The sequence below is a fragment of the Taudactylus pleione genome, unplaced genomic scaffold, assembly GCF_031769625.1.
Source record: "Taudactylus pleione unplaced genomic scaffold, aTauple2 ptg000006l, whole genome shotgun sequence".
NCBI classification, from domain to species: Eukaryota; Metazoa; Chordata; class Amphibia; order Anura; family Myobatrachidae; genus Taudactylus; species Taudactylus pleione.
Genome location: NW_028284409.1, coordinates 10,770,916 through 10,795,949, shown reverse-complemented (window position 1 = coordinate 10,795,949; position 25,034 = coordinate 10,770,916). Strand labels below are relative to the sequence as shown.

The 25,034-nt window shown below is 42.7% G+C and overlaps 2 protein-coding genes across 7 annotated transcripts in view; one reads left to right on the top strand and one right to left on the bottom strand.

The window, feature by feature from the left end:
• MAP7 (microtubule associated protein 7) overlaps positions 1–17,430 on the top strand; it is a 202,352-nt gene extending 184,922 nt beyond the window's left edge. For all 5 annotated transcript variants that reach the window (XM_088452536.1, XM_088452517.1, XM_088452527.1 and 2 more), the window contains exons 12-18: positions 89–281; positions 4,418–4,498; positions 5,016–5,066; positions 6,098–6,149; positions 7,241–7,352; positions 14,187–14,380; positions 15,817–17,430. In XM_088452536.1, the coding sequence (XP_088308662.1) occupies positions 89–281; positions 4,418–4,498; positions 5,016–5,066; positions 6,098–6,149; positions 7,241–7,352; positions 14,187–14,380; positions 15,817–15,827 (694 nt within the window). In that variant the 3' untranslated portion in view covers positions 15,828–17,430. The remainder of the gene's footprint in view (positions 1–88; positions 282–4,417; positions 4,499–5,015; positions 5,067–6,097; positions 6,150–7,240; positions 7,353–14,186; positions 14,381–15,816) is intronic.
• A 145-nt stretch (positions 17,431–17,575) lies between these two features.
• The window catches only part of LOC148543068 (uncharacterized), a 64,974-nt gene continuing 57,515 nt past the window's right edge, over positions 17,576–25,034 (bottom strand). Inside the window, exons 13-14 of one of the 2 annotated variants that reach the window (XM_088452565.1) lie at positions 24,891–25,016; positions 17,576–18,482 (exon numbers count right to left, since the gene is read on the bottom strand). In XM_088452565.1, the coding sequence (XP_088308691.1) occupies positions 18,346–18,482; positions 24,891–25,016 (263 nt within the window). In that variant the 3' untranslated portion in view covers positions 17,576–18,345. The remainder of the gene's footprint in view (positions 18,483–24,890; positions 25,017–25,034) is intronic. The other variant, XM_088452570.1, reaches the window with a different exon arrangement.

Below are 25,034 nucleotides of genomic sequence, written 5' to 3'. Positions count from 1 at the left end.
TGAACCCAGAGCAGAAAACGAGCTGTGTCACAAACTTCTAGGTAAGAAGTACAGCACCCGATGTTTACAACTTATATACTTGTTGCAGGAAAAGAAAAGAGGAATTGGCTCGAAGGAAAGCTGAGCAAAGAACTCAGCAAGAGGAGGAGGCAAAACAGCTGGAGGCAGAGCGAAAGCTAAAGGAAGAAAAAGAGCGACAGGAGAAAGAAAAGCAGCTCAGACAATTAGCTGAGGAAAAAGAGCATAGAGAGCGGGAGGAAGCAGAGCGTCTACAGAAACAAGTGCGTGTTACTCTCTAACAAAGCTCCTAAGCACTTAGTCTGTCCTGGCAAAAACTCGTCAAAGGATGCTGGATATTATATGTACTATATTAGAATCTAAGGAGGTTCTCATGAATAATATGCAGGTCTTCAGCTTGTGCCCGGCGGTACAGGTTCTACTTATTTCTCACTCTCTCTCTCTCTCTCTCTATCATATCTCTGTCCCCCTCGCCCCCCCCCCCTCCTCCCCAACAGACCCATCATGCCATGTCAATGAGAGGGTCGACACTAAGGGATAAATTTACTAAAGTGAGAACTTTTAGAAGTGAGTGTTAGAACAGATGTTATCCATAGCAACCAATCAGATTCTACCTATTGTCTTCTAGAATGTGCTAGTTAAATGTTAAGTAGAATCTGATTGGTTGCTATGGGCAACATCTCTTTTAAAACTCACTTGTAAAATATCTCTCATTTTAGTAAATTTAGTAAAGTCTACGGCAACCGTGAGGAGTGGGAGGAGCAGCACTCCCGAAATAACATGGTTGCAAAGAAGACCGCCAAACTGCTTTCCTACGGTTTGCTGTGCCAGCCACTGATCACACCGATGTGACATCTGCTTCTCCCGCCTGCGCCAAACCCAGTCCTCACATTTGCTGTTACAGGAGGTGCTCAACATGACGGCCTCCTATCCCACCTGCTGTGCTTATTTCACCCACCGATGGTCAACCCTGCTCCTTTACTTACCGGGCTGCAAGCCAATCAGAGGTGGAGCAGACATCATCTTTCATATCTGGGCGGGGGGGGGGGGGGGTTGGGATCTAGGCTCTGTGTCCCAGCGCCAAGTAGAAAGAAAAAAAATTGATGAGCTCTGTACCAATGGTTCTCTGCCATCTATGGCAAACCATCTACCATTAGCGGTTGTTAACCGTTGATGGCTATCCCTACCAGAGAGTGTGTGTGGCAGCCTTGCCGACCAATCAGAGGACATTTCCTCTAAATGACACCTTCCTTCCCCCACCCATTTGCTGTGCGGAGATGTAGTTGGTCTGTAGACACTCACTTAGCAGCATTATTATATAGATCATATTTCCATTTCTAGTAAGTAAAAAGATAGTTAAGTGTCAGTGGTAATTACAACTGTACAAGCCAGCAGATGGACTTCTCTCATACTGGGCTGATAAAACATACTGTAGATTACTTGTAACACTTGTATGTTTCTCACTGTTATCACTTTACGCATTGATTACTCCCCCCCCCCCCCCCCATTTTCACATAGTATTCCATTATATGATGTATTATGTTCTTGTAACACCACTAAACCCCAAAACGGAAATAAGAAGCCATCAGCCATGAAGGTAATTCAAGGTAATATAATTGTTCAGTACATGCGGCTGCAGCCCTGTTAGACATTAAAGCAGTGCACCCCACTCCCCATACAAACAACTAAAGCCCCATTGTCCTCATGGGATGTGATGCAGGGTAGAATCGTGAAATTGCAGCGATTAGTCACTATGGCCATCTCACACTGTGCATTTCTGCAAAGCAAGACTGCTAAGCTGTAAGGACAAAGGGAGAGATGTACCAAGCCTTCTTAAGAGTGGAGAAATTGCTCCAAGGTAGCATTTATCAAGTACATTCTATAAAATAATAGGTAGAAGTCGATTGATTGCTATGGGCAACTTCTCCGCTTGTATACTTCTCAACTCTTTAGAAGGCTTGATGCATCACCCCCAAAGGACTATAAAGGTATTATTGATGGCTGACCACAATGCTTTTTTTATATTCTAGTCCAGTGGTTCTCAAACTCGGTCCTCAGGACCCCACACAGGTCACGTTTTCCAGGTCACCCAGCAGGTGCACAGGTGTAGTCATTACTCACTGACACATTTTAAAAGTTCCACAGATTGAGCTAATTATTTCACTTGTGATTCTGTGAGGAGACTTGGAAAACATGCACTGTTTGGGGTCCTGAGGACCGAGTTTGAGAACCTGTGTTTTAGTCCTCATTGTGTAGACTCAGTGTTTCCCAGACTCATTCCTCAAGGAGCACTAACAGTGCATGTTTTCCACATCTCCACACAGAGCCACAAACAAAATAATTAGCTCCACCTGTGGATCTTTTAAAATGTATCAGTGAGTAATGACTACGCCTGTGCCTCAACTGGGAAAAATGGAAACCATGCACTATTAGTGCTCCCTGAGGAATGTTTGGTGTAGAGCGTCTGTGCAGGGAGTGCCATGTTCTGCTGGGTGTATCAAGTATCATGAACACTGGTCATTTTGTGTATATGCCCTTAATTATATAATATATAAGCTGGGTCTGGCACTCCCTATAAAATAATTCCTTGACCGGGTGCCTGCACAGAGTATTAGAACATTCTTACATGAGAGCGGCACCCCTGGTTCAAACAGAGACTCCGAGGTAGCGTAATAGTACAATCAACATTTCAAAGCTTTAATGTAGCATTTTCATCAGGATCATGAGTCCTGATGAAAAAGCTATATTAAAGCTTTGAAACGTTGACTGTGCTATTACACTACCTCTGAGTCTCTGTTTTTACCAGGGGTGCCGCTCTCATGTAAGAATGTGTGTGTGTGTGTGTGTGTGTGTGTGTGTGTGTATATATATATATATATATATATATATATATATATATATATATATATATATATTATAATATCATATACTATAATTTTTTTATTAGTGTGTGTATGGACTGTCCGATACAGCACTCGCTTGGTTGATCCAAACAAAACAAATACTGTGTGGGGGTGCCTTCAAAATTACCAGTTGTAGTCTGGTATATTGTAGAGCAGTGAAATGCGGCACTCCCATCCAATAAAGAAGACTCTTTACAACAGCGCTATAGCAACGCTGAAAGGTTGCTACAACAGTGTTGTAAAGAGTCTTCTTTATTGGATGGGAGTGCCGCATTTCACTGCTATATATGTGTATGTACAGTGTGTGTGTGTATATATATATATATATATATATATATATATATATATATTATAAAATTACATGATGAATGTTTAAAACAATCCCAGTTACAGATGCTAAATGTACTACTTCATTCCTAATGCTAGATGGACTCCATCAGTACTATCCATCTCAATATATAGGTACTCTTATCTTACATAGACAAGGGTTTGTGTAAGCACTTTGAGGTCTAGTTTAAAAGTGTAAAATGCTTACAGTGTCGGATGTTCTATACATAAATGTGTGTGTAGAATGTTGTGTGGTTTTGCATAGGTCCCAGGTAATCCACCTTGTAGTTCTGTGGGATGGGTGTTCTTGAAAGGTATAATGTTCAATAAATGTTTGGAAGGACTGGTTTGTAAAAACTTTGGGCAGTGTAGTCTTCTAGAGTCCCACAATGAGTTATCAGGTTCTGGTGAGCACTAGTGTGCAGTGCAAAAAGGTAAGTTATTCAGACTTACCCAGCTCTTGCCGCTTGCCTGCTAGTGCTCACCAGAACCTGATGCTTCGGTTCTTTGTTTCTTCTTTTTTTGTGTGACATTTTTTGTGTGACATTTGAGGTGGAGAGGTGACTAGGATAAGCATATACCAGTGGAGAAGGGAAAAGACTTTTTATTGGAACATATCAATAGTGACACTTACCATATTAACTCATTGTGGGACTCTATAAGAATACACTGCCCAAAGTTTTTGCAAACCAGTCCTTCCAAACATTTATTGAACATTATACCTTTCAAGAACACCCATCCCACAGAACTACAAGGTGGATTACCTGGGACCTATGCAAAACCACACAACATTCTACACACATTTATGTATAGAACATATGACACCATAAGCATTTTACACTTTTAAACTAGACCTCAAAACGCTTACACAAACCCCTGTCTTAATATGATTTCTATGAGGTTGGGATACCTCTTCTATGTGTAGCAGCTAGAGGCAGACATAGATCCCTGGAGCTTGGACCTATTATAAAACCTATTGACTCTTATCTTACATGTTCGTGTTGTCTATCTCCTTAAACCTCTCTACTACATTATTTCAAATTCTTTGCACAGGCAAAGTGTTTCTTTTTAGGTTTCTGGTGACATCACTAAATCTTACTGTATAATAGAGAAACTAATAAATGCTAATCATTTTGTAACTGCATTTTGTTTTTATATAATTTATCTAGATAGAAGAAGCCAATCGCATTAGGATAGAGCGGGAAAAACATTTCCAAAGAGAGGAGCAAGAACGTTCAGAGAGGAAGAAGGTAAGGAGTTCTTTCTATACTAGTAAGCCCTTAAGCACCAGTTTAACAAACAGCCAGAACACGATTTCTGAAACTGCTTTGTTAGTTTGCAGATCCTCACTAACTAAAAATAAAATTTATACAAAAATGTTTAATGAATCCCTACATCAATTTTGTAAAATATTAACATTAATTACAATAATAAATTACCCAAATAAGACCATAATTAGGCAGTCATTTTATTTATATTACTTCAAATATGTTATGCCTATGCAATGTTTGTATATAAAATGTAAGTGAGATGTTCATTAGGAGACCAGACCTTGTTACTGGGTTCAGCTCAGCAACATTTTTGTATCTCATGACTACTTGCCACAGAGCCTGTTGCCTGCCTGCTTTACCCATAGTGTAGACAATTTATTGAGGTGGGACACTGACTGGTCTGCTTCAGATAACAGGCCTATATTGTCGAGCTCATTTCAATTGGTAAATAATTTAATTCCTTCACCTAAACTTTTTACATTTTTGTTTTGTACAGCGACTAGAGGAGATCATGAAGAGAACCAGACGTAGTGAAACTGGAGATAAGGTACTTTTAAAAACGATTAATTGTCTTGTATACACTCCTGCTTTTTTCTATGAGACATCCATCCGAATAATTGCAAACTATATACTGTAGAGAGAGATCCCCCAATTGCAAAGCACACACATTATCTACCCCATACATACATGCTGTACACACTGCAGCCTATTATAAATACCCCTCCCATAATGCAATCAACAGTAATATGCCCCCTGCCACATTGCAAACCACATATTGCAGAGTAATATGCCCTCTGCCAATTTGCAAACTAAATATTGCAGATTAATATACCCCTGTCCAGATTGCATGCTATTGTGGAGAAATGCCCCCATGCACAAATTGTTACCCACCTGTTGCACAGAGATCCCTGCCCTAGCACCTTAGCAGTCCTCTTTCAAGTCCCCAGCTCTGTCAAGTTACACTCTCAGTATTCAGGGGTCTTTTCTGCCTGAGCATGTATTCATTGGCCCTGAATGGCCATATAAGAAACAAGAGGCAACGGCACTGTTGGTGGTCGTATAGCATCACTTAGCATTCGTAAGTCTTAATAACTGCAGCATCTTTCCGTGACTGAAAGTGCTGCTGATAGCAGCTATTGGGCACCTTAGAGAAAGTTGTTGGAATTGGTTTAGTGTTAAAAAGCTGTTTGTCCAAAACTGAATCTTTTGAAAAAAGACGGACTTTGGTCAGAGCACCAAACCGACACCAGAATGCAGTATATGCCTAGTTTACTCTGCTGCAATGATTCAGTTTATGAGCAGACCATATTAAAAGTGGCTTTTGTTAATAATTTTCAAAGAAAACAGACAAGCAATTTGCACGCATTTATTTAATCTGGTTGTCTTGCCAATACTAACCAATCATCTGTTTACATTCATTTATAACTCTACTATAAAATGCCAGAATCTGATTGGTTATCATGCTATGCTGCTGTTTTCTTAAATGGTTTTGCATGTAGCTGTAAAATGGTCAGGTCTTCCTGTGTGTACTGGGGCCAACTGATTGATAATAATAGCATTATTATATTTTTTCCTCAGCAATCCAATATTGAAAGAAATGGTGAAATATCAAAAACAGTGGACAGCACAGGTATCTAGTAGATTAACAAACTCTTTATCATAGCATAGAAATACTTTGTGGTTCTTGTGTCGCCAATAACTTACCTTTCCAAAACAGTAAAAGCAGGATTGTATGTGTAGTGTTTGACAAAGAAAATCTGCACTTGAAATGAAAATTAAATTTGTTTTTCTAAATTTTCACTGTCTCTATTTTAACACTTGCATAGGAAGAATATAGTGGTACAATAAGGCCTACCATTTTATAACAAATCACAAGCTACCACAACTTTTTTTTATTTGGCACAAGATGGGGAAGATATGAACTTTAGACGCTCCTCTGTCAAGACAGGGTGCCCCCTGTGTGTGCGGTCCAGTATGGGGGAGATATAGCACAATGCTCCCTTCCTCCCATAATGCAAAAGTATTTTCAGGAGCACAGGGTAATATTGGTTGGTGATAACCAGACAATAGCTACTAGCGGGCCACATCATTTCAAATATGGTTGTCCACTGTGTGCCCTCCCCCATATATGGAAAACATAAGTTTTCTGTAGCGCAGGGTAACATTTTCCAGTGACCACCAGACAATAAGTACTGAGGGGGGACCCCCCTTTTTCTAAAATAGGCGCCCCTGATTTTATGGATGCCCGGGGATCACAGTGATCAATTAATAATCTCTGTGAGGGGGGGACACATAGTTTCAAGGAGGGGACTGTTCAAACTCTTTCAAACAAAGATAGATCCATCTTTTTAGGTGGTGAATTTGGGGAGATAGAGAGAGTTAAATCCTTCCCCTGCCCCCCTCCACCACCCTCAGATTTTTCTTTCATTATTTTTTTTTTCTTTACAAACTGCCCCGTATCCCCCTGTTATGATCAGTGGCGCAAACATAAACAAAAACAATTTTTAAATTCTGGTGCTCGCTGCAGAGGACGAGTGAGGCTCATCCTTTGCAGTCTAATGGTACGTATATCCAGAGGATGAGCACCAATCTTCCATCGCAGTGAAGGGGTTCATGCCATTCGTAGTCAGTCCAAGCTATTTACCAACTGATTCTCTGATACTTCTGAAACGCTTAAAAGCAGAAGCTATAATGTCCATTATATGTTTATGTTCTTCCCAGCTATTACACCATTGCAAGATGAGCAGGAATCTTTATTTCTCCAGAGCACTGTAGAAGCCCCTTATAATGGAGAGTCACTGGCCCACTCACCGAGGATCATTACTCTGGATAGGTAAGACTAGTATCTTTACCAGAACTTATTTAAATGTAAATTTCTATTCTTAAACTTTTTTGTCTCTGCTGTTGAACAAATACAAGACTGCAACCCACTGGCTACCATCAGTCAGTGGCGTAACTAGGGAGGGTTGAGCAGCGCCGTGGGACCGGCGGTGGGTGGGGGGGGCCGCGGCGCCGGCCACGGCCGGGCCCGCCCTAGTTAGCCAGTGTAGCGCCGACCGCAGTGAGTGCGGTTAGCGCTACACATTTACACAGGTCCGGCGCTAGGCTTCCAGCGCCGGTCCTGTGCTGCACAGCTGAGCCCGTTCCCTCCCCCTGAGCGCGTGCCTAATAGCGCCAGGAGGCGGGCTCAGGCTGTGCATAACACACGCATCGCCGCCAGCGCTGGCAGCGATGCGTGTGTTAAACAGCAACCAATGAGAGTCAGACTCTCATTGACTGCTGCAGCACCCACTGCAAGAGCCGGGCTTCCGTCCAGCTCCTGCAGTGGGTAATGGGACAGACGTCATGACATCATGACGTCTCTCCCATAATGCTGAGTGCGCCAGCTCGGGAGGACTGGCGGGCGGCGGCGGGAGCGGTGTCGCGGTCCGGTCCAGCAGCGTGGATTCAGGTAAGTATATTTGTATATATATATATATATATATATATATATATTTTTTTTAAAACCTGTCTGCACTACTGGGGGCACAACGGGGGAGTGGGGTGGCTACTACTGGGGGGACCTCTACTGGGAGGACCTCTACTGGGGGGGGGGCTACTACTGGGGGCACTTAATGGGGAGGGGGAACCTCTACTGGGGACTACTACTTTAGGAGGGGGGAACTACTACTGGGGGCATTATAAAAGGTGCCTACTACTAGGGGCATTGCACTGGGGGGACCACTACTGGGGGCAATAATAGGAGGGACCACTACAGGGGGCACTGGATAGGGGGGGACCACTACTGGGGCCACTGCATGAGGGTGGGGGGCACTATGTAAGGGGCTTACTGCTAGGGGCACTACACTGGGGGAACCACTACAAGGGGCACTAGATAGGGAGGGGATCACTACTGGGTGCCTCCATAAGGATGACCACTACTGGGAAAACTGCATGGGGGACTACTGCTGGGGGCACTATATAAAGGGCACTGCATGGGGGGGGGAGGACTACTACTGGGGGCACTATATAAAGGGCACTGCATAAGAGGATACCACTACTGGGCACACTGCATTGTGGGGACTGCTACTGGGGGCACTGCATAAGGGGGAACACTACATGGGGCACTGCATTTGGGGGGACCACTACTGGGGGCACTGAATAAGGGGAACTAATTGGGGGCTGTATAAGGGGGACCACTACTGGGGGCACTGTGTAAGGGCACTACTATGGGCCTACATAAGAGGGACCACAACTGCATACTCGGGGTACTGTATAATTTGCCCTGGGCTCCAAATACCCTAGTTACGCCACTGCCATCAGTGCCCCCAGATCTTGCTTCCTACTTCACAGACAATATTGGTAAGATCCAACATGAAATGATATTCTCTTCCTCAGCAAGCAGCCTGCTCAACTCCTTCCCCGAACACACTGAATGCTTCTGTTAATTTGATCCCACAAATGAAGAGAAATGGGGGAAAATTACCAGCACCCGCGTGGGGAAATTCTGTTCACTTAAATAGCACTTTCCACTTTGATAACCAGGGGTTAACATGCATTAAGCCACTGATTCTGTGTAAATTACGGAATCAATGGGTTTTTCGCCGTAGGTTAACCCCACAGAGGGTGGCTTCTCTCATGGACTTTTTCAGTGACGTGTGGTGAGGTAAATGGCTGGGGAGGCACTGGCTAGTATCAGAGCCAGATTTACACAGACATATATGAACCCGAGGGTTCATGTGGGCATTATACAAATGTGCAGCAGTATATAGTGCTGGAAATTTGGTGTGTTTTGATCAGGCATGTGTGGAAAAGGTAGACAGGGGAGGCAGTGCCTCACCTGCCATACACCTTTTACTCCAGAGTTTTGACTATAAAAATGATTAGAATAATACAAAGAAGTTTATTTATAATATTTTCCTTACTTTTTTTTTTTTTTTATAATTTGTATGGTGAAAACTCTGGAGTATACCTAAGTATGACAGGTAAGGCTCTGCTTCACCTGACCGCACATCACTGGACTTTTTCCTCGCAGCTCCTGAAGCTGCAAGGAAATGTCCAACTCTGCTGATTGAACCTCTTGGCGCGGGTATCTAGCCGTGGGATAAACCCCGTGGCTCATTGGATTTCCCCACTGTATCTTCTCTCGTCTTATCTTTCTACTGTATTACCTTTCCTGTTAACTTTATACCTCACAAATTGAACCCAGTCTACTGTGCTCATACCAGTCTTAACTAAAATCTGTAATCTCTCTAGCCCTTTGCTGGATCTTTCCATCACAATTCTGACCCACACACACTCAAATTATCATTCCATCTCTCATCTCCCTGCCCCTCCATGTTACTTGAACGACTTAGCTACACTTGAGTCATGTACTTTCTTTCCTCGCTCAAGCTTATTGGACCTACTTCAGTCCAGCTTTCATTCCCTACAGAGACTGCACTGACTAAGGTGGTAAATGATTTGGTTACTGCTATTTATTACTGACTTCTTATTCCCCTGGATCTCTCTGATGTATACGACTCTGCACCAAACGGTACTTTAGTGTCTATAGACGCTGACAGAGAGCATCTCAGTCCTTGCACAGTCGGGCGCAAGGATGTACGCCAGGGAAGGGCTTTGTGGCTGCATTTGCATAAAGTTGTAGATGGGCGACTGCCAATAGATGCAGAGACAGACGCTGCTGCTTCCGACTCCAGAAGCAGTTACCACGGTCTTATCCTGGTTCTGAACCTTCTTATCAAATTGCTTGTTTAGTTATATTTTTATGCTTCCTTATCAGTAGGAGTACCACACAGCCCAGTCCTAGATCCTCCGTTAGTGGGAGTAACACACTGCTCAGTTCTAGATCCTCTGCTTCCACCGTCAATGGCAGTACCACCCGGCTCAGTCCTAGGTCCTTTGCTTCCAGAGTCAGTGGCAGTACCACACGGCTCAGTCCCAAGTCCTCTGCTTCCTCCGTCAGTAATAGTACTACACAGCTCAGTCCCAAGTCCTCTGCTTACTCCGTCAGTGGGAGTACCACATGGCCCAGTCCTAGGTCCACTGCTTCCTTCGTCAGTGGCAGTACCACACGGCTCAGTCCTAGGTCCTTTGCTTCCTCAGTCAGTGGTAGCACCACACGGCTCAGTCCTAGGTCCTTTGCTTCCTTCATCAGTGGCAGTACCACACGGCTCAGTCATAGGTCCACTGCTTCCTCCGTCAGTGGCAGTACCACACGGCTCAGTCCTAGGTCCTCTGCTTCCTCCGTCAGTGGCAGTACCACACAGCGTTTTTCTAACTATAGCACTTCTCTTGGAAAACTAATATGCTCAGATTTCAGCATCATCTCTATGAGGATGATATCCAAATCTACCAATCCTCCCCAGATCTCTCACCATCTGTGTTGGTCCACGTTACTGAATGTCTTTCTAACATTGCACCTTGGATGTCATCTCACCACCTCCAACTCATTCTTTCAAAAACAGTTAAGGCACACATCCACTACACGATTAAAATGAGTGATTGAATGATAACGAAATCGTTCAATAATCGTTTGCAAATCGTTCATTAAAATGTCTAAGACGACCAGCGATGCGCGCTCCTGCTGGTCGTTTTATATATCTATCATCAGCCAAACATGTTGAACAACCTGACGATAACGTTGAGCATGTCAGGGGATGATTGATGTGCCTACACTGAACGACTGCTCGTTCAGTGTAGGCACAGACTGACAAACGACCGCACAAGTACAATGTCGTAATCGTGTGGTCGTTTTGAGGTCTGCTAGTGGATGTGTGCCTTAAATAATATTTCTACTGGCCAATATAAGCTACTGACTTGGCATCTGTATTTCTGTTGACCACACAACAATCATTACATCAAGCATGCTGCCTAGGTGTCCTCATTGACTCCCCACATTCAATCTGTATACAAATCATGTTACTTACGTCTCAAAAATATATCCAGAATATGCCCATACTGTGTCTGAAACGCGCACTGCACAAACTCATGCACTCATTTATCCTACTGCATTAATTATAATGCATTAGTCTCCTTACAGGACTTCCCCTCCACAGGCTTTCACCCCTACAGGCTAAGCTGAATGCCACAACTAGGCTGATCTTCCTTGCAAAAACATTGTTCTTTTGCTGCTCTGCTTTCTGTGGGGCTGATTCAGACCCGCACGCAAGCGGGTCGATGTTTACCCCCTGCGCATGCGCTGCCTCCGGCGTGCGCATGCGCGAGACCCGGCCAGCGACGGCGCTCCATCGCTCTGGTCTCGCACCAAAACGGGACGGCTGTAGATTGTGATTGACAGCTCGCCCCATTTTGGAGGCGGGAGGGGGGGGTGGCTGGACAAACGTTTGTGGGCAGCCCTACTGACATCATTAGTGATGTTAGTAGGTGGACTTCCTGCTCTATTAGAGCAGGAAGTCCACTGGAGCTTGCGATGGATGAGACCCTACCACAAGGGTCTCGTCGCAAGCCCGATGGTCGCGACCATCACCTGGCCGCTCGCAAAAACTGTGGGTGGTCACCCACAGCTTAGCGAGCAGCTAGGAGGCCGGCACAAAAAAAAAATGCCGCCCTGATTCAGAGCGAGCGCTCTGAATCAGGGCCTCTGTCCCTACATTGGTTGCCTGTATTTTACCAAAATTCAATATGAAATACTTCTTCTTACATATATGGTTATATTTTACCGTGTTGAATATTAAATACTTCTGCTTACATATATGGTTATACTTTACCGTGTTGAATATAAAATACTTCTGCTTGCATCTAAGATTTTCAACCAAACTACATCAACATACATCTCATCACTTATGTCAAAATATTTTGTAACTGAGATCTGCGCCTGACATCCGCACTCATTACCTGCTCCCATTCAGTCGCAGTACTTTATCTCAGGCTGCACTCACTCTGTGGAATGCCGCCTTGTAGACTTTCCTGAAAACTTACTTCCGCAGACAAGCTGATCAAATTCCTGGACCGCCCACATAAGCTATCCTACACAATTACTTCCACTCTACTCAGTACACGTAAGACTTCCATATGTTCTCTTTCTATATTCTCACAACTAGAGATGAGCGGGTTCGGATCCGAACCCACCCGAACTTAGGGGATCCGGGGCGATCTCCCAGTCTGCCACCGGGTCCCTCAACCGAGGCAAAACCTTGCGAACCCGCTGTTGAGTCGTGAGGTTTTGTTTTGAGCGGGCTTAACGCTGATTGGCTGAGAGAGCCGTCTGTCACGGCTCTCAGCCAATCAGCGTTAAGCCCATTGAAAACAGCACAAAGGAGATAAAGAGGATGGCGCCCGCCATCCCCCGCCGCCTGACACCGCCGGCACCCCCACTGGCAGAATCCCCCGCTGCCGACACCACCGCTGCCAACACTCCTGCCCAACGTACTGAGGACCCCTTCAGCGACCCCCACACTGAGAAAACCACCAGCACCCCTGCACTGTCAGCACACATGCACTGAGGACGCCGCTGGCACCCCGCTCTGCCGACACCGCCGGCACCTTGCATTGAGAACACCCCTGCACTGAGGACACCGCCGGCACCCTGCATTGAGAACACCCCTGCACTGCCGACACAGTCAGAAAACCTTCACTGGGAACACTGCCAGCACCGCAGCACTGCCATTCCATGTACTGAGGACACCGCCAGCAACCCCCCCCCCCCCCCCCGCACTGCCGACACAGCCAGCAAACCTGCACTAAAGACACCGCTGGCACCCCCGCACTGCCGACACAGCCAGCAAACTTGCACTAAAACACCGCTGGCCCCCCAGCACTGCCGACATCACCGGTACTCTTCACTGAGGACACTGCCAGCACCACCATTCCATGTACTGAGGACACAGTCAGCAACCCCGCTTTGCCGACACTGCTGTTACAGTAAGTGCACTATTGGTGTATCAAACCCACACTGTATAACACACTGTATCCGTGTTGGAAATTAGAAACTGAACTGCCACGTTAGTGCCGCCCACTGTGTCACTTAGCTTTGTCAGCCAGCTAGCTGGATGCAACCTTTTGGCCTTAACTAGATGAAGCAGATAATATTGTGAGGTGATCAAAATTGATTAGAAATTACTGGAAATAAATATTATTGAGGTTAATTATACTGTAGGAACAAAAACAGGCCCATGTTATGTGATTTTAGCTGTTTTTATGATTATTTAATCCAAAACACGGAGGTGAGGTTTTGTCAACACCAATCCAGATCCAAAACCAGGGGGGATCCAGATCCAAAACCAGGGGGGATCCAGATCCAAAACCAAAACACGAGGGTCGGCACACATCTCTACTCACAACCCACTGACCGTAGCCCATAAGAAACTCTGCAATCTGGTTGGACCAGTTTGCAATATATAGCACTTATCCACATGTATTAAATGCTTATTTCCCCAATAGATCGTAGGCTTGTTTGCAGGAACCCCTTAACCTGCTTACCTCTGTGTTTGCCTGTTATACTCAGTCTTGTTTTATTACGGTTTTGTTTCCATTGCAAAGAGCAGCAAGATATGCTTGCATCATACATAAATAATGTTAATAGATCATTATAACTGGCGTTCTGACAGCAGAGGTTAGTACTGGTACTGAAAAGGAATATGTAACCATTTAGAAATACAAATAATAAGCGTGTGCTTACCTTGATGAACATGCCTTTAATGTATTCTTTTTCTTCCATGGGTTTTAGTGCTGAGAAACAGCCAAATGAAAATGGTTTGTGTACGCAGAACAACAACTTTGAAGAGATTATAAATTTACCTGTTGGAACTAAATCAATCAAGCTTGATTCTCTAAACAATGAGGGGAACAGCATCCAGGATCTTCCTTTAAATCCAATTATAGCTTTTGAAGTTGATAATGTGCAAACACCACAAACAGCAGGTACAGTAATCGTTTTATTGACTGTGCATAAGGCAGTATTAAAATAAATAGTTTGATATTCTCTGTTGTGTACTATATATTTTTCAGTGAGGTAATCTCCAAAATAATGAAAACATTTAGTAAAAGAGGAATACATAGTATATTAAAAACAGGTACTTTCTCACCGGTATAAATGATGTCAGTACCATTCTCTGTCCTACCATGGGAAGGGCTTGATTCACAGCTAAACGCAGACATGTCTTGTGGTGGTCTCCAGTCTGTGACTTTAAGCAAATGCCGCTACAAAGCCCATTTCCTGGTGTACATCCGTGCGTCTGAGTGTGCAAGGACTGAGACGTCTGTGTACTCAAACACGTCCGTGACATGTCTGTAACACGCCCATAAAACGGACCAGTTTTACACCACCATCCAGGGACACCCAAGACCTATCTGATACTGTGCGTCCTAAATCGCACCTATGCCTGTACTCTGTAATGCATGCACCATCTACGGTTTTAGGAAATGTTTGCGCACTGGCGAAAAAATAGCTCCACTCCGTAACCATGGGCATTGCATGCAGCTCTGAATCAGGCCGCTGTGAGAGAAGGGAGATGGACTGAGCATGTGCGGTAAGGGCTTCAATGATGAAGAAACAGTGTGTTAACGTGAGGTCAACTGTGGGCAAAAGTGATTTTAAAAAAAAATACACAAGTATATGTATGGGATCGATTTCCCAGAATGCTTTGGACTTTTCTGTAATCTCTAGGTACTTACCAAAAATCTTTTAAACACGCTCTTGTGATTAAGAATGTAATTTGAGTAGCTTCAGTATTTGTGCTGGAATATGGGGCATGTAATGATAGCACCTCCAATGGTTTTTAGAAGTTGGCTCCTCTGTTCAAAATGACCTGTGTCCATCCTGAGAATGTGCTCATAACTGGACGGCGGTAATAGGTCATAGCCGAGATCTGCTGTCCTGCTGAAGTGGGACTAAAGCTGGGTACACACTGATAGATATATTGCCCGTTCAATGTAATGGTGATATATCTATAGTGCATTGCTGGGTGTGTACAGCGGATATGTATATGAACAATGTCGCTCACAGACATATCCAATCTGCTGTTCTTTTTTTTTTTTTTTTTTTTTTTGTCACTTTAGCAAGAAAAAAGTGTTTCTGAAGCAGGACTGCGGATCTAATATGTACGTTAGGCAGTTAGAGCTGTCCGAGAATGGCAGAAGAGCTCTTTCCTGCCCTGGGGTGTTACACTCTGCTCTGGTGCTTCTAGCTGATGCAACAAACTTCTGATCTACAGACCAGTGTGTGTCAGAAGGACCAGATCATAGAGTGACACCCCAGGCAGGAAAGAGCAAATGCATGAATTGTGACAGGTGCTGGGTGCTGGGTGCTAGAATATCTATCTCAATCTATTCTTATTTTGTTTGTTTTTTAATTACAGAAGTAAATTGAACACCAAAAGGAACATTTAAAAACATCATCTTAAAAGCCCCAGGGATTTTTCTCAAAGAAGGAAGGATTGTTCACTTTCTAGGTTGCCTGCGACCCTGCCTGTGGAAACACCTTACCAATGCCAGCTGATGGACTGCTGCTCTTTTTAAAAAAAATAATAATAATTAAAAAAAAAAGACAGAAAACTTTTTTTTGGTTTAAGTGTGCAGTGCATAAGCCAGTTGTTCTCTCCCAGAAGCTGCTTCTGGCCAGTATCGCTGCACTTGGGAGTCTTCACTTGAAGGGGAAACTAATGGTTGGAAGCATGAAGGCTGTTTGTGGAGGACATTTAGGGACTGTCCAGTTTTAAACATAATTGTTTAACATGCTAATGATCTTTTACACTGTATATGTTTAATACTTGAATATACCCTCATAGCTCTACATGTAGGGCTATAGAGTGGTTTCATTTAAGCCATTTGGTTTAAATATTATTGCCGAGAACTCCATTTATAGGGGCTTTATTGTATAGGCTACTGTATAGGTTCTCTGACATATAATTAGTATGTGAATATCCTATTGCTCTCATTGGTTGATTTCTTTCTCATTTTATTTGAACGTTATTGACCATTTCTTAATTTGATCTGAAAATATGAATAATCTGGTTGCTACTAGTTGATTTTATTTGCATTCATTTATTTTATTTTTTATTATTCTGTATGAACCAATGTGTCCCAGAGTAAATAATACTGATTTTATCATACTTGAATATTTGTTGTACAACAACAAAAACTTAAAAGGAAAAAGTCTATATTCGAACTGTATTTTTGTGTTTGCTCTTCTTACTTATACATGTTTCTTGCCTTACTAAATTCTTAAACACATGGATATATATATAAATATGGGTGGATTCTAAGGAAAATAATAATTATCACTTTGAAAACATTTGTTCCTTTGCTCGTTTCAGAGCAAAACAAAATGTTGAACCATTATTAATTTATCTTTTGTATACATCGTGTCTTTTTCCATGTTTTTCCTCACATGATCACTTACACTGTACATTGCTGTTTTTGTCTATAGAATGAAGGCGTATAAACTTGCACTTTGTTTCTTTTATTTTTTTATTTAACCCTCATTGCTATAATTTACTTATTTGTGTTGTAAATGATGACCACACAGTCAGGTGAAGGGTGATTTAAATATAAGCCCATAGTTTCCCATCCCTAGTTGTCAAGGATCCTCTTAGGTTTGAGAGTAGATTCCTGAGAGTAGGTGTACAACATAGACGATTGTTTCACTATATTTCTCCAACAGGTGTATGCTAAAATAAGGCCTAGAGTATATAGGACTGGTGATGGAAATCTGGGTGAGCCCTACTTATCTGGCTATTTAGGTCTACACGGATTGTCACACATCATGCAATAGAGTAATATAAGTAATAACTTTTACAGGTTTCACACAATCTACTCTCACACATTAAGTTCTGTTTAATTTTTGGTTTGTCCTGATGCCCATGTACATAAAAGTTATATTTACAAAAGAAATAATAAAAAATCATGTCGTTTATTTCTTTTAATCTATATAGCATGTTATTAATTAATAAATATGTTTGACGTAATTTTAATTCGCCTGAAAGCTATGTGTATTCATTTCTATCGCTTTTCTGTATTGTACAAAGGCATAACAAACAGTAACCGTAGCTGACCATGGTACAGAATGCTAGGCTAGCCAGAATGAAACATACCTAAATAAAAGAAAAAAAAAAAAAGTCAACTTTCTAGTTTAATTTATTATTCAATCACTCCTTTATACATTTACCGGTTCACAATATGACCATATCAACATTAATTTATGTTTACAATACACTAGGAGTGAATTAAACATATTTAATCTGGTATAAAACACAAAAGGTATAACATAGAAAACCTACTTCTAAAAGTTATGTTTCAATACAAAACACAAGTGTATAATAAATAAAAAAGGAAGAGACATGATGATTTTGGAAGATGCAGTTAAAGTATAATTCCACTGGGAAAATGTTGCCTAATTAAAATCATCATACTACAACTTAAATAATTCCTGATGATTAAAGTGCAGTGCACTGATTGTTTCCCTGGTTGCAGGAGTTAACTAACGTCTGAAATGTCAGCAACAATGTGTTTCTGTGACTTCATTAGGAGATTTTAGGAAGATGTTTCATTTCAAATATCTAGTGTTATCACAGTAAATTGTAATAACAATGATTTAATATCGTCTAAATAATTTTTAAATGGTGTTACCCTTTAAATTGGATTTGTTTTTTGTCCAATACAAGGAATATGCTCTGTCCAGTGAGAACAGGGTTTGTCTTCTGCAAGTTTCAGGCCAATGCTTATTATCAAGAGGATGCACCGACAACACTAGCAGAAACAAGATCCACATCACAAAATATTTTCCCTACTTGAAAAAGTAAACACTACAGCAACAGTCAGTGGGGGGGAATTATAGCTCACCCCACTAGCCAAGACCATGTAAAAATATTACAAGCAATGTTAACAAATCACTCGTTCAGGTTTAAGCTCTCTGTTTGACTGATGGCCAGTCTGAGCAGTGCCTGGGTTTCCTCTGTCTGCTGGCGGACTTGTTCAAGCTGTTCCTTTAGCCGACTTTGACTGATGGTCATGGAAAACTCAGAATCTGAAACGGAATAACCAAAACTCTATTCTAGGTCTGTGTAAAATTGAAGATGTTATTGTAGAGGTTCCCAAACGCTGTACTCAAGGCACCCAAACAGTTCAGATTTTTAGAGAGGTCCATGGTTGAGCACAGGTGGTTAAATCAAATTGACTGTAGTACTAATTAAGTCACCTGTGGTCAAGCATGGATATCCATAAAAGGAGGACTGTTAGGGTGCCTTGAGGACCAAGTTTGGAAACCTCTGCGTTATTGATTAGTGTGTGCAAAAAAAAAAACAAATCACTGCGCATAGGGTGGAATACTATTGAGCGAGGTGTGCTGCATCTACAAGGAAGGGTGTCTAACCTTCTAGCAATCAAACAGAGGTAGTATAGATGCGCTCAAGAAAACCCCTATTTGTATGTGACAAGAGTGGTAAAGAAACAATGTTCATAAAATATAACTAAACTTTACTAGTCAAATGCATAAATATAAAACATGCACGGGTGAACAGTATTGGTGTACCGTGCGTAGCTCAGAACAGGTATGTATGTCCAAATATGTGGATATAGTCTAACATATTCAAATAAACAAAACTGTTGCCGAAAGATATGTGGATAGGGAAGGGGAGGGGGGAGGGATGAGAACCCCAGTCTATCCAGAAGTATGCTGGTGTAGCATTGGGTTTGGCCAAAGATCAATCTGATGAATTCCTGATTTTAGTGTCCACATTCTGCTCCAATAGCATGTAGCTATTGGTTTCTATAATTCAGTGGTTCTCAGGTACCACCAACAGGTCATGTGTTGTGGATTTCTTTAATCATGCACAGGTGAGTTAATCTATTTTGCAATAATTATCCCACCTTCTTCCACAAGTAAAAGTCTTTAAAGCCTGTCTTTTTATGAAAACTTGAGGTTGAAACCACTGCTGTGACTGTTCCTTGGACCTTCAGGTTTGTCTCTTTTTTCCCACAATTCCAATGCTTCCTCAAAGCGGCCAAGAGAAAAATGTTCCTGATGATTGTTGTAACCCCAGAATGGCATGAGTCGATATGGATGCAGGCCCTGGTTAGTGGCTTTCTCTGTAAGACTATCTTCTGCCACAAGTTTGATTTCTAGACAAGTACCCCTGTCATACGGCCTCAATGGTGTGGCTCTTGAAATCAAAATCTTGGGGACCGAGGGATTGTCAGAAAATGTTATCCAGAATACTGAAGCTAGTTACTAAATAAAACTACGGGAATGAAGGACTTGTGGTTTTGTGCGAGGCAGGGTGAGGGGTTTCATGCTTCCTATTTTAGTTTTTTGAGTCTTGATTTGTTATTTACTCTGTATTTCACTTAGTTCCCTCTAGGTTCTGGTGTCAGTATTTTTTGTCTACTGGGTTGTTCTACTTCCAGCCTCTGTCTGTCCCTACCATGGCACTATGAGACCTGGTAATTTTGCCTCTTCCGCTCCCTACATTTGAACCCTTCAAAATGGCTTAAGTGAACATGACCTTTCTTCTGAAGGATCAAATGTTGAATCTCTTTGAGCTGAAACAAAAGGTAGGTCTCTTTTTTTTTTTATATATATAAAGTGGACTCCATTTTCCCAGTGTAAGTTAGTCTCAGTATTTTACCTTAATAAAAGGTGGTCATTCCTTCTTTGAAGGGACCTAGACCTTTATGGCTAAACTAAGGTGGGTTGGCTCTTCTGGACATGGCTCTAGCACTGAAGACTTGCATGTCTAGGACTGATTTATAGTTAGTTGTCTACAACACGCAAAAAAGAGGTTGGGTGGTAATAAAACAGACTATAGCCAGATGGATCAGTTCTACCTTTCAGCAAGCTTATGCTCACTCTGCATGACCACTTCTGTCTCTGTGCACTCCATTAGATCAGTGCATGCCTCCTGGGCAGTGGGGCACAGGTAATGCACCAAGCAGTTGTGTTGGACATCTACCTGATCCTATTTCCCCATATTTACAAAGTTTTACTGTGTTCATGTTTTCACCTCCAAGGATGCTAGATTTGGGTGCAAAGTTTGTGCTCAGTCAGTTTGGAGCATACCCTGTCTTATGGGCAGCTTAGATCCACCCCATGAGAGCAGTATCTCCAAGATTCAATGAAGGAAAATTAAAAAAGGGGGGCTTTTGTGGTACGCACCATTAAGTATACTTCTCAAAAATCCATTTGGGGAAGGGGGAATTGGGTATAGATAAATGACAAGGGGTTTCAGGAAATGTATGCAGAGTGAAGGGGTTATATCGATGCCTGTGGCAAGGACTGGGAATGATAACTAGATATGTATATTGGCCAAATAGATATGTTTGGAAGTTATTATGTATTTTGTAACCTAACAGGTATGGCATGAAAAGTTGACACCAGAATGTCGACAGGTTCTGAATGTCAACATGGACATTAGGTTGAAAAGCAATTTGTCAACATGGTTAAAATGTCAGTTTTCATAATGTCGACATTTAACATGTAACCACCAGCATGTCGACATACAGGTTTTTTTTGCATATTTTAGCTTAACCCTAACAATTACACAAAATGTACTGTTGACATTCTGATGAGCAAGTCAACATTTGATCTCATTGATCACAGTATGTTCCATGTACAGCCATGGCCAAAAGTTTTGAGAATGACACAAGAATTGGTTTTCACAAAATCTGCTGCTTCAGTTTTTATGATGACAATTTGCCTATACTCCAGAATGACATGAAGGGTGATCAGATAAATTTAAATTAATTGCAAAGTCCCTCTTTGCCGTGACAGTGAACTTAGGGCCTGATTCAGAGCCGAACGCTCTGACCAGAGTGCTCGCTCTGAATCAGGGCCCTCCTACATGAAAATGGAGCGTCCTCCTGGACGCTCGCATAGCTGTGGGTGACCACCCACAGCTTATGCGAGCGTCCATGATGATGGTCGCGATGGTCAAGATCATCGTGACCATCGGGCTTGCGACGGAGACCCTGTGGTAGGGTCTCGCTGCCGCGAGCCCTGGAGTGATTTTGGCTCTATCAGAGCCAAAATCACTCCCACTGACATCACTAGTGATGTCAGTGGGGCCGGCTTCAGACGGTAGGCGTTCCCATGGGAACGCCTCCGTCTGGCAGGCACGCCCACCAAAGGCATCGACCGCACGCCCCCTGTGGTGCGAGACCCGGAGCGACGGAGAGCCCGTCGCTATCCGGGTCTCACGCATGCGCGCGACGGAGCTCCCTCCGTTGTGCGCATGCGCAGTGGGGCAACATCGACCCGCTTGCGAGCGTCCTGCGCTCGCGAGCGGGTCTGAATGACCCCCACAATCCCCAAAACAACCTTTCCACTGCATTTCAGCCCTGCCACAAAAGGACCAGCTGACCTCATGTCAGTGATTCTCTTGTTAACACAGGTGAGAGTGTTAACGAGGACAAGGCTGGAGATCACTCTGTCATGCTGAGTGAGTTAGAATAACAGACTGGAAGCTTTAAAAGGAGTGTGTAGCTTGAAATCATTGTTCTTCCTCTGTTAACCATGGTTACCTGCAAGGAAACACATGCAGTCATTGCTTTGCACAAAAAGGGCTTCACAGGCAAGGATATCGCTGCTAGTAAGATTGCACCTAAATCAACCATTTATCGGATTATCATCAAGAATTTCAAGGAGAGAGGTTCAATAGTCCAATAGGCGCCCAAGAACGTCCAGCAAGCGCCAGAACCGTCTCCTAAAGTTGATTCAGCTGCGGGATCGGGCCTCCACCAGTGCAGAGCTTGCTCAGGAATGGCAGCAGGCAGGTGTAAGTGCATCTTCACGCACAGTGAGGCGAAGCCTTTTGGAGGATGGCCTGGTGTAAAGAAGGGCAGCAAAGAAGCCACTTTTCTCCAGGAAACACATCAGGGACAGACTGATATTCTGCAAAAGGTACAGGAATTGGACTGCTGAGGACTGAGGTAAAGTTATTTTATCTGATGGATCCCCTTTCAGATTGTTTGGGGCATCTGGAAAAGTGCTTGTCCAGGTGAAGGAAAGGTGAGCGCTACCATCATTCCTGTGTCATGCCAACAGTAAAGCATCCTGAGACCATTCATGTGTGGGGTTGCTTTTCAGCCAAGGCTCACTCACAACTTTGCCTAAGAACACAGCCATGAATAAATAATGGTACCAAAATATCCTCCAGTAACATCTCCCAACCATCCAAGAACAGTTTGGTGACGAACAATGCCTTTTCCAGCATGATGGGGCACCTTGCAATAAGGCAAAAGTGATAACTAAGTGGCTTGGGGAACAAAACATCAAAATTTTGGGTCCATGGCCAGGAAACTCCCCAGACCTTAATCCCATTGAGAACTTGTGGTCAATCCTCAAGCGGCGGGTGGACAAACAAAAACCCACAAATTCTGACAAACTCCAAGCATTGATTAGGCAAGAATGGGCGGCCATCAGTCAGTATGTGGCTCAGAAGTTGATTGACAGCATGCCAGGGTGCATTGCAGAGGTCTTGAAAAAGAAGGGTCAGCACTGCAAATATTGACTTTGCATTAATTTTACTTCAGTATACCATAGTAACATCTGACAAAAAGGTCTAAAAACACTGAAGCAGCAACCTTTGTGAAATCCAATACTTGTGTCATTCTCAATACTTTTAGCCATGGCTGTACATTTTTAAACATGAAAGCGTTTGTTTTAACTTTAATAGCGTTACAAAGTAGAAAAATGTACCCTTATTATAACTATAGGTTTGCAATGTCTGTATGTACAATCTCAAGTGCAGCAGCTGAAAGAAAAAGAATGTTTATAAGCCTTCAGCTGTATTTTTTATATAGCAAGAAATAGTTCACAATCCTTTTGTATCTCACCAGTTATAAAATCTGATAAACACTAATGTAGCTTGTCTATGCACAGCTCTCTCTAAGGTCCCAACATAGCTTACGAATAGAGATGAGGAAGAAAATGTAATAGCCTGCAACTTGCAGGCATCGGCGAGATCCCAACCACTCTGGGTGATGATTTATCGTTTAAAAGGCAAAACCAGCTCGATTTTGCATTTAAAATGATTGCCACTTTAAAACATTGCCTAGACTGGTCAGGATCTCGCAGATGCCTGCAAGTCGCATTCTATTACATTTACCCCGAGGTCTGCACTTTACAATTCTAAAACCTTGATTCTTTTCCTTTTCAGTCAATCAATTATAGATTTGCTGGCTGTTGCATAGTCCAATACAGGCCAGGTTCCAATTGTCTGACAGGCCTCACATGTACCTCCTGAATAGTCTGTTATAAAGAGGGGTGCATGATGGACAATGATTACAAGGCATCCAGGCTCTGTGTTTACAATATAACTCTGAAGGGTGATTGTCATATTGAGGCTTTTTGTGGTGGAATGCTACATATGGTTTACACCAAACATTTAATTGTGCATTCAGAATGCACACTTCCACTTATGCCTTACCTATCCAGATGATGATATTCTAGAAAAATATTTGAGAAGTCGTGTTTTGTTCAACTTTGCAAACCTAAGCCGTGTTGTGGTTATTTACATTATCTGAGAGAGAAGGGCCAATCTCTTGGGTATTCTTCCCTGAAAGCCATAATAGTAGAGTCTCTTTCTGATGGTAGAGTCAAACATTAATATTTACTATGACTGTATAGCTCTTCAAGCATATTTTTGGGGATTATTTTCTCTTTGTGAGACCGAGAGCTTTGTCTCAGTCTCGATGGGCCGCCCTGCTTGTGCTTGGAGCTCTGAATGGGCAGACATCTGAGCTCCACATAGCCACTGAGATGGCAGAGTCCAGTGAAGCTGCTGCAGTGCGCAGCTCCCAGGGGCCTTTGAGTGACGGTGGATCACCTCAGGCAAATAAGGAACTGCCTGCGTCACAATTTTAAAATCTTTTTTTTTTTTTTTTTTTTCAGCCATATGAAAACCTTTTCAAAATCCTGCGTTTGCCCGTGTGCTGATATGTAAGGACACAGATTGGAAAGAGTGTACCTTATTTTACATAACTGTACATTGGAGGGACACTTTAAAAGTTATGGCCATTTTCATATAGATGAATATACATTAATTATAAACCTGAATGTTTTACATGCTATTTACTATTATACAATTGCTTATTATTATATATTTTGTTCTTGTCTGGGTGTTTAAAAAAGCTTATATAAGGCCAGGAGGGCTAATACTTGTAACCAACTAGATATATTAAACCTGCAGTTAATGGTTAAATGCAAAATGTTTGAAAGAGCAACAAGCAATATGAATATTCTCTGTAAGAGGTAACCGCTCTGTACAGCTTTATAAAACTTGTACCTATTATAATAGCAGAAAGTGTGTAGTGTGCAGCTTTATGGCTAGAGAGCCCAGTGTGTCAATGGTCAAAGATATTTACGGTAACTGAGAACACAAAAAGGTACCATCTCTCTCCCCCTCCCTTCTCAAAAAAAAACAACCCCTGACTCTACCTTCACTTAGAGAGCAGAGAGTAGCAATGCTCGTCTGCTGGAATCTCAGCTCTGGGTGGCTGAGGAAACACATGAGGTAGGTCTGCACTTCTTTCATAAGAGGCTTCAAATCTGCTGCAATTTTCCCTATAAGAGAAATAGAGA